This window comes from Wyeomyia smithii, chromosome 1 (genome assembly GCF_029784165.1).
Source record: "Wyeomyia smithii strain HCP4-BCI-WySm-NY-G18 chromosome 1, ASM2978416v1, whole genome shotgun sequence".
In the NCBI taxonomy this organism is placed as follows: Eukaryota; Metazoa; Arthropoda; class Insecta; order Diptera; family Culicidae; genus Wyeomyia; species Wyeomyia smithii.
Window position 1 is genome coordinate 49594123 of NC_073694.1, and position 17031 is coordinate 49611153.

At 37.5% G+C, this 17031-nt stretch overlaps 1 protein-coding gene across 2 annotated transcripts in view; it reads left to right on the plus strand.

The window, feature by feature from the left end:
• LOC129729264 (netrin-B-like) overlaps positions 1-17031 on the plus strand; it is a 250740-nt gene that overhangs the window by 93990 nt on the left and 139719 nt on the right. For both annotated transcript variants that reach the window (XM_055687786.1, XM_055687778.1), the window contains exon 2: positions 2816-3004. In XM_055687786.1, the coding sequence (XP_055543761.1) occupies positions 2816-3004 (189 nt within the window). The remainder of the gene's footprint in view (positions 1-2815; positions 3005-17031) is intronic.

The window sequence follows — 17031 nt, forward strand, 5'->3', positions numbered from 1 at the left end:
CATAGTCAAATTATGGTATAGCTATGTACAATTACAGCAAGTTTTAAAGTTTTTTTGATGTTTTTAAATGTTATTTTTTTCGGGATGCCACTAACCGAAATCAGCACGCGAAGTGAGAAGTGCTCGAAGTCTCAGAAGTAAAATAAACAGCAATGGAAAGTGCCCTAAGTTGTCAAGCAATCTCACGCAAGCGCTTCTTAATGCATTCTGTCCCAATTTCAGTTCTAATCGTTTTTAGGTAAAAGTTGACGACAGTTAGTGAAATAAATTGAAATACTCATGGTACTGAAAAAGTATAAAGATTAGGGAAACCACAGTTTTTTTGTATTATTTGCATGTCAGTAAATCATAAAATCTTGAAAAATTCATGAATAATTACATGTTGGACAGAGCCACAGCACAGTTTCTTTCAGTAAATTATTCGTTTTTGTATGAAAACTTTAGACAAGCTGAATTTTTGAAGTAGAATACTTCTCTCAAAAAGTTTGGCTACATAGGGATGTGAAATGAAAATCTAAAACCGAAAAAAGTGAAAAATATGTCCAATTTCAAATGCTAATAAATCGGTTGGTATTCAATGGATTTCCTTCGTTCTTGCAGCAATAGATTGGAAAATCTTCTAAAATTATTCCAAAAAGAAGATAATTGTAATTTTATTATTCTCATTATTGTACTATTGAAAATAGTCAAGCCTTGTCAAAACGAGAAATTCAACCTCTGATTGGTCGTTATATGATTGCTTCCCAAGCACGGTCGACAGAATCATATACCTTGCAATTTAAAACATGCTATTTGGCCTATATAAGAGCCTGTTTCAGCCGAGGCCGCTCCTAATAGTTCTAGACAGCGACAACAGCAGTCGTCCTAGGGGTGGGCGAAACGGCTCTTTTGCAAGAGCGGCTCTGAACCGCTCACTCACGGTTCTGAAGAGATATGAACGACTCATGGTTCACAATGATTCACGAGCGTTGGCAGTTCGTGTTGTCTCGGTAAACTTCAGGTTCGCGTGAACCAAACAGTTTTGGTGCGCTCAAAGAACCGTGGTTCTTTTTCGTGAGCCGTTCGTTCTTTCGCTCTTTTTTAAGAACCGGTTCATATGAACGGCTCGTGAGTCGTTCGCCCACCCCTAAGTTGTCCACCCTTAGCAGCAGCACTAGCAGTGCAGTGGATACCAGCGATGGCGGAAAGCGGCCACAGCTGTGGGAAAGTTGACTCATTTTGACAACACGTGAGCCGTCTAGTTTTGAGTGTTATATCAGCATTTCATTATTTACTTTATCACAAGGAATACTTTATTCGCCCTGTCAGTGATAACGGGAAGATGTGATCGACATCTTATCTGATACTAAAATGAACAACAAATTGTCCTTTTCAGGATAGAATAAAAACTTGATTGAAAAGTTAATATTTTCTAATGAGTTAATTCCATTTTTAAATTTGTGGAAGTTTTAAATTTTACTTCATCTCCGTGTCTCAAACCGTACTGAATTATCTTTTCCTTCAGTCATGAGCACGGCATCCAAAAAAAAATTTCATCTGAAAATTTAAAAATTGTCAAGCCCCAACCATGACAAACAACTTACTATATTATTGAAAATGGTCAATCCTTTCTTGTAAAAGTATTCTACTTCAACCTTGCGGTCGTGGCTTTAAATTCACAATGCGGAGTAACTGTAGATGTGCGATTTCTATTTTTTTTTCCCTACATAGCTGTAACGTAGAAGAATTTCTGAAGTAGATGATGATCAAGCGGAATGCGACCTGTTGTTTTTTTTTTTAAAAGCGGAAGTTTTATTTTACGCTAGCTTCGAATTCACGTTGTAAGTTATGTCTTTTTGAGAAGTTGAAAAAACGAGCACAATCATTTAGGGTTTTCTGGGAAAATTGGCATCCTTTTCAAATTTTATTTTCGTCCCCATATTTTGAGAAGTTCTGATACAGGGGCCCAAATGTATACAATAATAAAAGGGCCCAGAAAAATAAACGAGAAACAACAATTCAAAATGAACGCGTATTTTTGACATTCTTCCATAGTGCGGCTTAATTTTCGTATAGGCCAAATGATTAAATAAAATGAAGCGCGTTCAGGTACCATACACTACTTTTTCAAGTATAACGATGAAAACCTTATTATTGTATATAACCTTATTTTCTTTTCATTCAACAATTTCATGCAACTGATCTCTTATTGTTATGTCACAATTATCTCTCATTGAGCAATTTCTGGTGGTCAACTTATTTCTGTTACGATATCATATTCAGATTTCACTACCTAACGCACGGCACGCTCTCCATAAATGTCTCATGAATAATTCACAGAACTCTTGCCTTTTATTACGTCCGTATCTGGATATTGTTTCCGATTTCTCATTTCCTTCCTAACCACCCGGGATTCCGCCTATCGACCGGAAATTAAAGATTAAATAGCTAACGCAATCTTTGGCTCGGTTTTCCTGTCGTTTCGGTCGCACTCTTGCATCGGTTTCATTGTTCCGATCACACCGCTCTTAGTAATGAACATCAGCAACAGCAAAAAACATAGAAGGAAACTGCCAGGAAATAACAAATTTTTCATAACCAACGTTGATTTTTTCCCAGTGCCTGCGGCTGACCCGCTGTCTGCGCGTTGCGGTGAAGGTAAACATCCGCGAGGGTTGTAGGCGTTCCATTTCCTACATTTCCTTTGTCTGCTTTTATGATCTGCAGCAGCAGCAGCAGCCCCTCGCAGACGTCACAACAGGCGTCAGTCAGTTTCATATAATCATAATCACTAATCCTCGATTCCTGTCTGTGTCTACCATCCATCTCGTTACAGTGTGCAATTGCAATGGACACGCGCGCCGATGCCGGTTCAACATGGAGCTGTTCAAAATGTCCGGCCGCATTTCGGGTGGCGTTTGTCTCAACTGTCGGCACGCGACCACCGGCAGACACTGCCACTACTGCCGCGAGGGGTACTATCGGGATGCAACGAAGCCGGTAACCCACCGGAAGGTGTGCAAGCGTAAGTAGAATTGTTTGCTTAGGATTGAATATTTTATTTGCAGCCCCGCCGGGGGTGACTGGATTCACGGCATTGGTTGAAATCAACCATATCGTTTTAATCGTACTTGTTGTTTGTAATCGTCAAGTTTTTATGAGGGATGGTATTTAAAAATTTCAAACAGCTTTGGACTGTCTGAAGATATTACGATAGCCAAATTGGGTACAGCAGCAATAATTTATGAATCGAAAGCCATTTTTCCGTCGACTGAATTCAATTCAACATCATTTCTGTCGACGGCAAATCGCACTATGATTTTCTGTAATAAATCGAACTGTTATTACAGATTTAGACGTTAAATAACTTTGTCTATATTTAGCCGCCGAATCGTTTTGGCTACCACACCTAGTTCAAGCAGGCTGGCAGTGGGAACCCACAGACAGTGCATGTGACCATTAACGGATAAATATCTTTCCAACCCCAACGTCAACAGTCAAGTTCAAAGGAGCGCAAAAAGGCTAATTATTCTGGTCTATAAATCAGTCGGTTATTTTCCGAGCTTCAAACCGGCGCGTATAATTATTTCCAAGCGGAGCTTTTTTCCTTCTCTAATTGTCGAAGGTACCTACAAACGAACGAAAAATAACGACTCGAAGCGCACAGATATAGCTTGAACTAGCTGCCAAGTGCCACGCCAGTACTTATTGAGCACCTTGAGGCGGCAAGATTTACGGCCGAAAGGAGACACCGCGTCTTTCAGCGTATGAGTTACAACAGACGGCTCGTTTGGGTGCAGAGGAGGTCATGTAGAACAATGAAAGGTGGACAGTTAGGACCTCACCGGAGTAGGTCGTCGTCAGCTTTCTCAGCGGATGCAAGAATTAGGAACAAAGTTGTTGCTATCTTCACATCAATCAACTTCTCCGATACAAAGTTCCATTCACATCCTGGCTGACATGTGGCGTTCATTCAACTTGTTGAAAGCCGGCAGTCATTAAAATGCCAAATCGCGTAGCAGAAGTCATCAGTTTAATTCAAAAATTACCACGCGATTCCATTTGTAATCTACTACTGCCTTCGTGCCTTCGTGAGGGAAGCATTAACCAGAATCAGAGCGCAGCCGGTTGGCAGTAAAACTGATGAGCAGATAATTTCACACTTAATGCCGATGAGTTATGGCTACTGTGCATGCGTCTGCGATTGAAATCGAGTGCCAACTGCAACTGCACTTCGTAGTGTTTATGATTCATCTCCATTAGATCCAATTGAAATAAATCACGGTGGAGACGCTCGGTGTCTCTCCGGCGGCCATAAAACTTTGCGGTTTATTATTATCCGTTTAGTGGAATTATGATTGGACTGCAATTAAAGCTGGCTATAGGCAATGTGTGCATTGCCATCACAGGAAGAGGAAAAAAACATTGAACATTTTATTCTGTTTGTTCGGCTAAATACACTCCGCTCCGGCATTGGGCAAATTTAATCAACTTCAAAATACCGTTCCACACGCTCGGTCGGTGTTGATCCCTGAGGGGCCTCCACTGTGCGTGCTCTCATAATTTCTCTCTGCTGCACGTTGGTGATATACTTTTACGACGACCATCCCGCACATCAAATATGACCTTTTCCAAGCACTCTGCCATCGTCGGAAAGCCAAAACATCATCGTGTTTGAGTTTAAATGAAATTTCATCAACCGCAATGAGCTTGCAAATATCAAATGATCAACCGCAGGCACCATGAAGCGAAGCACGACAGATTTCCCCCTCTCCACACCATACCTATCGGCTTGGCCGACCGCGACGAAAGCTAGTTGCCAGATCGGTAGCGTAACGAGCGAGGATATCCGCTGGGGATTTCTTCCTTCAAGTGAACAAGTGATAAGCTGTTCGTCTGCTGCCCTGGTGGACGGCAAACCCGGCAGGCAAATGCAATCCAGGGTTGTTTTCCTACAGTAACAGAACCGTTGTAACCTTTAGTACGTGTATAGACTTCGTGTATAGACTCATTATCACCAGTATTCCAGAAATATAAAATAACCCTGCCAAGAACATGCCGACGGTCGAGAAAAAAACACTTTCAGTGTTGTATTTCACCTCCGCACACCGATACACCGTTGATTGCGAATACGGGCGTGAGTATCATTCTAAATGAGCTTCGTCATTTTCGTTAGTCCCCAGCGACGGACAACCATCCGCTTGAGTTTTCCCAGTTAAAAGCAGGAAGGATGTTTAATGATTTATAGCAGGTATTTTTAATGCACCTTTTTTTTATTTTCCCGGATGGATGTGCGTATGTGTGTGTGTGTGTGTGTGTGTTTGTTGAAATTTTGTTTCCACTTCCAAAGAATATCCTTGCCTATTATTTGCGTACTCCATCCGGAGGGGTTGATTCTAAATCGTTCGATGGAATCAGTGGATTGGTGGCAAGATTTTTACGATCGCATAAAAACGACGAAGTGAAATTGAATGTCCTTTCCGGGGTGTAAGAGATTTTCATATTTTTTTCTTTTTTCATTTCCTGTGTGGAATTATATTGCACTACAGAATGAGATGCGGAAAACACTCGGATGTATCCTGTCTGAGTTGGGCTGCGAAAACTGCGAATGTCCTTCGTTTACTGATAATAAAGTGAAGCTGTTTCGGTATTGAAGAAAGTTGCTACATACCCGGCAAAAGCTTGGGAAAAACTGTTTTCACAACATGAATATTGGAGAAAAAAAAATCATAAAGTTCAGTATGATTGCCAAGTGGTACGTCAGCCTCTTGCCTTCACAGAAATTTTTATTTTGCTATCAAAACATATTACCAGAGCATATTATTTGAATGAACTATTATGCTGCGTGAGAATTCACCTAACCAAAAATGTTCTTCAATTATCAAATTGTTATTCTTAATTTCAAAGAAACACAACTGCTTCAGTATTACCATTATTTCTCGGTTATGATGTACACGAACTCACTTCTCAATTTTTGTTTAATTTTTTTTTTTGATCTGCTTCTTTTTTTAACTGCTCCAACTAACTTTTTCGTGAGAAGTGATCGTACACTCAAGAATAGCTGAGCTGAAAATGTGAAGAAAGTGAGCGAATGTTACTTAAATTAATGTTATCATTTTGTGAATGTTTAATCATTTTGTGACGTTTAACCTGTAATTATGACACTAAGTAGACCTTATCCAGTTTAAAGTTAAAAAGAGTATTAGGTGGTGAAAATTGAGGAAAAGTTTCAGTGTCGAATGATTCCTCAACATTAAATTGGTAGACGAAACCAACTTGCCGGAATACAACGAAAAATTGACATGCTAATTTAAAGGGTGTTATGGTCAAAAATTGGTCAACTGCAACTTTTTATAGTGTATCAAACAAAAAACCTGAACTCCCCTCATTTCGACGATGTATGTGTATATTATAGTGGCTTATATTTGTCATTTGCTCTTCGGCGTCTAATCAAGAGAAGTAACGCATAAAAACTTTGCTCGCGCATCGCGAAAATTTGTATTACTCGCATACCAAGTTGGCGAAATTGTTGAATGTGGACAAATCAACCGTCAACAACGTTATAAAAGTGTTTGGAAAGTTTGGACCTTTATCGACTGCCGGATAGACATGATCGGGAGGAGATCGAGATCCGAAGGCCGCAAAAACGACGAACGCTGTTCGTGAAGATGCTGATGAAGTTTGATTGCGTGGTAAAGGATGAGGAAACTTACGTCAAGGCAGACATTGGTCTTTATTTCTGGTCTTTATTCATTTCGTCAATCAGAAGTAGACAATATACAATATTCTAATATTCTAATACAATGTTTACTTACAAACTATTTTTTTTTTCAATAAGCGTTGCGATTGCGTATTGAGCTAAAAAGTGTTTAAGTTCATGCCGAGACATTGTAAAGTCAATGGTTTCGCAGTATTGATTGTAGGTGGCCATCATACGATTCAAGGGTCCGAATTTTGCATAATTTGTGCGGTAATGATTGGTGGCAAACGTGTTTCGGTTTCGAAGTTGTCTAAGAGGTGCGTAGAAATTTATCTTAGATAAAAGTGTAGCTGAATCAATGCGCTGCGAAACGATGTCGTTTACAAATGACACTATTGCGAATTCACGACGCTCTTTCAACGATTGTATGTTTATGAGCATGCAACGAGCTTCATATGATGGAAGTGAAAATGATGTCCAACCTAATTTACGAAGAGCATACAATAGAAATTGCTTTTGTACTGATTCTATTCTTTCTTCGTGTGTGATTGTTAAGGGTGACCATACAATGCTGTAGTATTCCAGTATCGATCTTACATAGGCTACATATAATGTTTTGATGGTATACGGATCCTGAAAGTTGTAACAAAAGCGCTTTATTAATCCTAGCATGTTATTAGCTTTGTGGATTATTGTGTTGTAGTGGTCAATGAAGGTTAGTTTGGAGTCTAAGACAACTCCTAAGTCCCTAACTGTTTCACAATTTGCTACAGTTTGGTGTCTTAATGATATTGTAATATTTGGTGTTGTTCTTTTTCGACAGAATGATACGTGGTTGCATTTTTTTACATTTAACTCTAGTAAGTTTTTTTACACCATGTGTAGAATATGTATATTTCATTCTGGAATGCATTGATGTCTTCTTCATTTCTTAATTCCAAAAAGAGCTTCATATCTTCGGCATAAATTAACACTTTTTTTTGAGAATAAAGGAAATGTCGTTAGCGTACAAGATGAAAAGAAGAGGTCCTAAATGAGAGCCTTGGGGGACACCAGAAGTGACTAGAATCGGATTTGAGTTTTGTCCGTTAAATTTAACTATTTGTTGGCGATTGGTTAAATATGATTCGAGCCACTTCAGGAGTTCTGGCTCAAGTCCCATTTTTTGCAATTTGAAAAGTAGCATTGGTAAGTCTATGCGATCAAATGCCTTACTGAAATCTGTGTAAAGAGCTTCTACATGGTTTCCATTATCCATTGCATTCAATGAACAATTTATCAATTCAAGTAAATTGGTCGATGTTGAACGGCCCTTGAAGAAGCCATGTTGCTTCTCAGTTATTCGGTTTTTAATTTGGGAAAATAGTTTTTCATTTACAATTGCTTCGAATAGTTTAGGAATGCAAAAAATTAGGGCTATTCCACGATAATTACGTATGTCGGATTTCCGGCCTGATTTGAAAATGGGTACTAGAAACGAGCTTTTCCATTTTGATGGGAAGCATCCATATGCCAGTGACATGTTGAAGAGCCAGAACAATGGAGCTGTAAGTTCCGTTGCAAGATTTTTCATAAATACTGGCGGAATTCCGTCAGGTCCAGAACCCTTTGAGGCATCTAAGCTATTCAACGCCTGAAAAATATCCTGCACATGAATTTGGTTTACACCAATATCCCTCGAGAAGTTTGGATAAAATGCAAAATAATCGTGGTCGCGATCCTCTTCAGAAAATGTTGTATAGATTTCTTGGAAAAATTTCGCAAAAAGCTAGCAAATCCTTTCCGAGTTATCCCCGACATTTTCGTCAAGATGCATTTTAAAGGGAAAATTGTCAGATTTTAGTTTAGTTTTCACGTAACTATAGAAGTTCTTCGGACAGGATTTCATTTCAAGTTCAGTTTTTGCATTATATTCATCGAACGCATTACTGATGGCAAGATTCAGTTGATCACATATATCCAAATAGATTGCTAAATTTTCACTACTATTGTGTCTTTTATAGATTTTATGTGCTTTTTGTTTACGGTTTTTCAATTTTTAATATGACTATTATACCAGACAGGATTTTTGTATTTCCAGTACGTCTCCTTTTCTTCAGGGGTATTTCCTGTTTAATTATATCAAATAAAATTTCATAAAAAGTATCCACCGCCACGTCAACATTTCCTCTATTCTTAAGAATAAATTGCCAGTTAACATTGTTTAATCTATTGCGAATATTTTCATGATTTGCCTTTCCATATTCAAAGACTTCCTCGTATTCATAGTCGTTGGGTTTCGGTGCGCATGCATAAATAAAAAATTGAATAGCTTCCTAGACGGCAACTGAAAGAGGAAAGGTTTCAGAGATTTTCAAACACGTTAAGCTGTTGAAGTTTGCAAAGAAATATTTCGTTTGGCAGGCCATCGCAACATTTTCATCGCGGAAGGTTTCGTCTGCCAGGAAATTTATGTGCAGGAGTGGCTGAAAAAAACGTCGATTGCCTTCCCTCAAGCAACTTAGTTGTTCCGTTCTGTTTTGACCAAATTTGGCATCTTGCCTACTACGGAAAAAAGACCATGGAGTGAGATGTCGCGAATAACGTTCAAGTGGTGCCAAAGGACATGAATTCAACACATCAGAGCTCCATTCTAAAGAAAAATACTAAGCTATCGTGAAGCAGAACGTCAAGGAAATACAAAAGACAGTTGTCAACGAGATGCAGTTCAAGGCTAACTGGCGTTCTGTGGGAAAAATAAACTGACCAAGAAGCAAGAGGAAGGTTCGACTATTAGCATTTGCTAAAAATGGAGCTTGATTCTATATTTTTCCTTCATTCTGTAAGAATTAAACTTGACAAAGAAACATGATTTGATTTTTGATAAAAATAGGTCTTTTTTACACATATTTTTTTGATCGCTTTTTTATTGTATCAATCTTTATTCAACAGTTCAAATAAAATAAAGGTTAATGTAACTCCCTCACCCATAAACTACGCCTCTGAGATACTGCAAAACCGATGTCACAAAAATATACCTCGTATTTCAGAACCCATGCACGCAAATTTGCGCGGTCATCGAATTTGGTGTTTGGAAGTTTAAAATAAACAAATTCGCTGTTGCTGCTCCACCCCCACCATCTAATCCCTTCGGATACAAGGTTCTAAGGGTTGAATTGGAGACAGGACTCTACCTATCGGGTAAAGCAGTATCCGGCAGGCAAGCCCGGTATTGGGGTTGTGTTCTTCCGGCCCAAAGTAAAGACATTGAACGCAAAGCAAATTTGTGGAGATCTGGCACGGTTTTCAGCCATGACCTTGTTTCGGTGTCCGACTCCAAGCAAGCAAACAAGATTGCTCTTTGTGTGCTCTCTACGTGGGAATGACAAAAAGTGGCTAATAAATTTCAAAAGAAACCCTATACAAAATGTTCATCTGCCGAAAACACACCCTGGGAAAAATTTCAGCTCAATCTGACTTAAAATGGGCTGGCGCAAAGCGATTGAAGTTTGGCTTTTTTGAAGTACGGAAATTCACCCAACGGTACGTGAAATTTCGGTTTTCTACTATTTTTTTCGATGCCGGATGACTTAAAAATGCATAAAACATCGAGATATGGTGTCACTTAAGAAAAAAAACTATTGAAAAAAACGACTCTCTAGGACTTTATCGTTTTTTCAACTGCGAGATGCAGGATTCGGTAAATTTGGAAGTTGTCTTCTATAATGGATCACTAGTGCCTCCAATAATAATATACACCATAAACAGCACCAAATACATTATATCTCATTAGGGTGATTCATTCATTTGACATAGAGGAAAAACTAAATAAAATGAAAAGATCACTTTTTTACTTTTTTAACTAGAAAAATTTCTGAAACAAACAAGTACAGACACGTAAGGGCATCTTTAGGTTGGTAATGTTGAATGGGGAAAATGACACGTAAATCAGCCTAATAAAAAATATGTTCAAGCATCTTCTCTGTAGTCGATAAGCTTGAACATTCTCCAAAGTGATTTCTATAATGTGTGCATACTAGATTTAGTTTATCGTTAAGATCACCTCTGTTTCAGATGATTTAATTTTCAACATATACGAATACAAATAAAAATACAAATACAAAATGTCAAGATATTCTCTACTTAACCGGTCGCGAATAATGTAAAGTGCTTTAATGTAATTCGAAAAATCACACGAGGAAGGTACACTCCCTCCACAATTATGGGTCACTTTCACGAAAATACGTCTATACTCACGAAACAGAGCCATTTTCTTTAGCCGTGCCATTTTGTAACTCAGTTGTCACCTTATTTATGCGAGATAAATCAATTAAATTTGCAAATGTCACTAAAAATAATAATCTTGCTGGGTGCATTATGCGAAGTAACCAATCGTTGTAATTATGTTACATTTTGCGGTGCACAATTTTAAATCAGTCTTTATTTTGACTATATTTATTACTTTTGCATGATAATGCATCATTGTTTAAAATAACTTATTTACAAAAAAAAACTTTTGTTATGGATTTTAACGATTTTATAGACTAAGTGAATGCCAAAAGTGACCCATAATTGTGTCTTTTGCTATGCAAGTGACATTTTTCTGCTCAACCGATATACACAAACATGTGCAGTTGTTTGTTGATCTAAAGTACACATCACAGAAATAGACAAGAACACAGAAATAGACAGTAAAATATGGGTCGTTTGTAATTTTTCCGATTTCATATATATGTTTTATATTTTTACCCATTCCCGGCGGGTGTTACCATATGACATCACCTGCATTCAAGTTTCGATTTAAGGTTCACAATTATACTTGAAAATTTGCACGATGAAACTATTCAGTCACAATCTTTGTAATGGCGAACATCATAGTTTGTTTATTGCGTGCTGTGAAATTTTCAAACTAATTTACGTGTGAAATTGTGTGTATACAGTGGAAATTGTGATTCCAAAGTGTACCTATTAAGGATCTCAATCAGGATAAGTAGAAGTGCAGTAGTAACTACTACCTGTTTTGATATAAATTTGTTATTTCTTTCCGCCACTCACTGCGGTGTGAGCTGGTTTGTTTGGTGCTGTTTTTTTTTCTATTGTCTCTGTTGCCTGTGCGACGCCGTACGTAGCGTCCACTGTGTAAGGCTGAAATGGAATGTGTAAAGTGTAAATGTATTGTCTTGATTAACGATCTCGTTTGCTGTTTTCGCTGCGGAGGGAGATTTCACTCTCGCTGCGGTGGAATAAGTGGACCCTCAGTGAAATTAATCAATGCAAGCGATAATGTTCTGTTTAAATGCAACGACTGTCTATCAGTTCAGAGTTGTGACGAGCAGAATGTTTCAGTTTTGGATGTTGATGCACTAAGACAGGAGATCAAACAGATTTCAAGTTTGGTTGCAGATATCCAAAACAACATTACTGCTCAGATAGGCAACGCGTTAAAGAGCGGGATGGAAGAAATGAGCTTAAATATAATCAGTACTCTAAAGCAAAGAGGCGATGATTTTGATAAATTTATTAGTGGAAAAATGGATATTATGACTAGTTCATTTTTAGAAAATAAGCGTAGACAGGAGTTAGTTGAAATGGGCAATAATGTGTCGGATTCTGATAGTTTGAATCGGAATGTGGCAAAAAAGACTAAAAAACGTAAATTTAATGATGATGGTAATTGCGCGAATAACGAAACAGAAGTTTTAACTTTTGCGAGTGTAGTTCGTGGTAATATAAAAAAACGTAAGGCTGGTCCAGTCATTGTGATCAAGCCAAAAGAGTCCTCCCAGAGTAGTGAAGCTACAAGGGAATTTTTAAAGTCGAATTTAGATCCGAAGACCCACAAAATAAGTAACTTTAGAAACGGGAAAGATGGCTCAGTTATTGTTGAGTGTGCAACAAATGATAACATAGAGATCGTGAAAAGTGGTATTGAAAACAACCTTGGTGAAAGCTACACAGCTGTTGTACCCGTTCCCCCGGTGCCAAGATTAAAAGTAATGGGTATGAGTGATCAGTACTCTCCTGACGCCTTCATTGACCTTTTAAAGAGTCAAAACGAGGCGGTTTCTATCGATAGTATCAAGGTTATTAGTATGTACGAAAATCCACGTTTCAAATATAACAAGTTCAACGTGGTAATTGAAGTCGATAAAAAGTCGTATAATAGTTTGCTGACCGCGAAAAAAGTGAATGTTGGGTGGGATCGGTGCCACATCATTCCAGCGATTAACATTTTGAGATGCTTCAAATGTGGAGAATTTGGGCACAAGAGCACAGAATGTAAAAACGATGAAAAGTGCTCCTTGTGTAGCGGGCAACACAAGACATCTGTATGTTCTTCCACTGTATCGAAATGCATTAACTGTTTAAAATTTAATAAAGAACGCAAAATGAATTTGGACGTTAACCACGCAGCATCTAGCTCGGAATGCTCAGTTTACAAGAAATTGTATGAGCAAAAAAAAAGCAGCCTGCGTTTCGATAAATAGCAACCAAGTTCCAAGTGGAATGTGAATCAATTCGATATGATGTATTTGAATATTGCAGGGTTATCTACAAACTACGTTGCTTTGCGACAGATTGTAGAGGAAAAGCGTCCATTTTTGGTATTTTTATCAGAAGCCACAACGAAGCAATTGATGGAAACTGGTTCTTGGGCATTACGGTGGAAGGTGGCATGAAGATGGGTAATTATGGTGTTGTTTATCATTCTCCCAGTTCAAGTGACCAGCGTTTTATGGAGATTTTGGAAACTTGGTTCGAAGTTTTTGTGGATTGTAGTAAATTTAACCTAATTACCGGAGATTTTAACATGAATTGGCGCGATAACCTCAATTCAAATCATTTGAAGCGCTTAGCCGAATTTTGCAATTTGAAACAAATAATCAATGAGTATACCCGTATTTCCAGACATAGTAGGACTTTGATTGACCACGTTTATACTAATTTTGACTCCGTTTCTGCAATGGTGAGTCCCAATTTAAAAGTTACCGATCATGAAACGATTGTTATAAATAATTGTGGTACGGGAAGTAAAATAAATCAAGTGAAATTTAAGTGCTGGAAAAATTACTCGAAACAAAAGGTTTCGGAGCTTGTTGCAAGAAACTTGGACTTTTCCCTATCTCGTAGCCTTGATGATAAAGCAACTATTTTGAACAATGTTTTAAAAAACTGTACTAATCAGTTAGTCAAACAAAAGAATGTTGTTATTAAGAACTCGAACAACTGCTACAATCTAAATCTTTTGCGCCTCAGGCGAAAAAGAGACAAATTGTACAAGAAGTTTTGTAGAACAACGAATGATAATGATTGGTACAATTATACAGTTGCTAGGAATATATACTCACAATCTCTGAACAAAACACGGAGCGAATATATACAGGGGAAAATTGATCAACATAAAAACAACAGCAAAGAGTTATGGAGAATACTGAAGTCATTACTGAAACCTTGCAATTTTAATCCGCGGTCCATAACTTTTGATGGCATTGAAGAACATTCTGAAGCAACAATTGCAAGTAAGTTCAATGATTATTTCATCGAAAGTGTTTCATTGATCAATAAATCAATTGAATTGGTTAATGAACCGAATGAAATAAAACGGCCGTATAATGTTGATTGTAGTTTTGAAAGCTTTCACCAACTTACACTAGAACAACTCAAAAACATATGTTTTTCTCTTCATAAAACGGCTGGAATTGATAACGTTAATGCTAGAGTTATTCAAGATTGTTTTCATGTTATTGGGCACGATCTACTTGGCCTTATAAACGAATCATTACAAACGGGGCACGTGCCACAAATTTGGAAGGAGTCGTTAGTGATTCCGATACAAAAAGTTGCTGGGACGATTAAAGCCGAAGAGTTTCGTCCTATCAATATGTTGCACACTTTAGAGAAAATCTTAGAACTTGCTGTAAAAGGCCAACTGTTACAATATTTGAACGCTAACGGTTTGCTGATACCAGAACAATCAGGATATCGGGAAGGCCATTCTTGTGAAACTGCATTGAATTTGGTGTTAGCAAAATGGAAAGAAAACATTGAGCGTAAGGATACTATTGTTGCGGTGTTTTTGGATCTTAAACGCGCTTTTGAAACGATTTCTAGGCCCTTATTGTTACAAACTATAAAGCGCTTTGGAATTACGAGTACTGCATACAAATGGTTTGAAAACTACTTGTGTGACAGAACTCAAAGGACTATTTTCAATGATTTTACCTCTTATCCCATAAGGAACACTCTTGGTGTACCTCAGGGAAGTGTATTAGGGCCTATTTTGTTTATTATGTACATTAATGATATGAGAAGAGTCTTACGTTTTTGTGACATAAATCTTTTTGCTGATGACACAGTATTATTCATTGCAGCTAAAAATCTCGAAGAAGCCATATTGCATTTAAACAAAGATTTGCGATCGCTGAGCGGATGGTTGAAATTCAAACAGCTAAAATTGAATACCAACAAAACAAAATTCATGATTATTTCGCGAAACCGTGTAAATGAAAATGTCTCAGTTGAAATTGATGGTGAGACAATCGATCGCGTGAGTGAGATCAAATATCTTGGCGTGATTATTGATGACAAGCTAAAGTTCAATGTTCACATTGATAATGTCATCAAGAAAATTGCCAAGAAATATGGAATCCTCTGTCGTTTGAAAAAGAAGTTGAATACTTTCAGCAAGATTCATCTCTATAAATCAATCATCTCTCCTCATTTAGACTTTTGCACTTCCATTTTATTTTTGGCAAATGAAACACAAATATCGAGATTGCAGCGTTTGCAAAATAAAATAATGCGGTTGATTTTGAGATGCAATAGATACACTTCCTCGTCTTTGATGCTTGACGCTTTGCAATGGCTATCGGTGAAGCAACGAATTGTTTTTCTGACAATGGTGTTCATTTTTAAAGTAGCTAATGGATTGCTGCCCCGATATTTGTGTGATCGAATTGTTAGAGGAAGTGACATCCATAGATATAACACAAGAAATGCGGGAGAAATTAGAACACCACATTTTTTAACTAGTGCTTCACAAAATTCATTGTTCTTTAAAGGAATAAATGTATACAATTCGATGCCTAGACACATCAGACGTACGGCGACGCTATCAGAATTCAAGAGACTATGCATTTCACACGTCAAAGCTGAATTTTAAGCAGTTATTTAATTTTTTTTAATTTAGCTAAACTGTAATTGACGAAGATCTTGTAACGGATGATCTCTGTGGACTCTGCTTATATAGCTTTTTAAAGGAATATGGTAGCACTGAAAAACTATTATGTTCGTCACGAGGGTGATGATGGATTTTGTAATTATTGATATAGTATAAAATAAAAAAGAGTAGTCTACGAAGGTTTGAAAATCGCGCGCGATGATCAGATATGAAGGACTGAATTTAGAAATTTAATCATTTGAGATGGAGAATACCTTTATTATTTTATTTTGACATTATCAAGATACTCGTCAGAGTAATCGGAACGATTTTAGTTCTGTTGGTTGTTATTGGACATTGGTTTCCTAGCCGGTCTAGGATATTTTCGAGTTGGAAATATTTTCGACTTCCCTAGGTGGGGGCTCTCTTATAAATCACATCGAAGTTGACAGCTGGACTTGTGCTTTGCTTGCTGATCACGGCAGGAATGGCCTCGTCGGTATTGTATCGACTTTGTGGATGATTACACTGGATGTTGGCTTAACTCAGATGCAATTAATGTCTTTTGGCTGACAGTTGCAAATAAATTGATACCGACAACGCTTTGTCGATGAATTACTTGATTTTTGACGAATATTTTCTCTATTTGAATCGCTGCAAAGCATTGGATCAATTGTGAAGAAATTTATATCTGTGATGAAAACCAGTTCGTTTTGTTTGCTTATCTGGTTTAATTGTTTTATAATAATTATCTTGTAGATAAATCGTCTTTCTCAAACCTTTGTAGGGGTAAGAGGTGGGACCATCATCATCATCATAAAAAAAAAGTGTGTTTAGAGAACAGATTGACCTTTAATATGAAATAGAGTTTGTGTCAATCGTGCATATAGTTGATGAGAAATACGAATTTGCAGCTCATTTTTTAAGGTAAAAACTGATTTATTTCCGCCGGGAATGGGTTGAAATGTTTTTGATTTCAATTGTCTTATACATGAAACTATGTCCAAATGCTCAGAGGAACAACTGAAACTTATAACTCTAAGTTATTCACAGATGAAAACAATATATTTTACAATTGGTGGAAGAGCATCGCAATATCTATAAAAGTCTGAGAAAGTCTGATTTAGTTTAGCACAGTAGAATATCAAACAAAACTTCAGCGATGTGTGTTTTATTACTTACCGATTGTATCTTGGAATGTTGTATTTTGAAT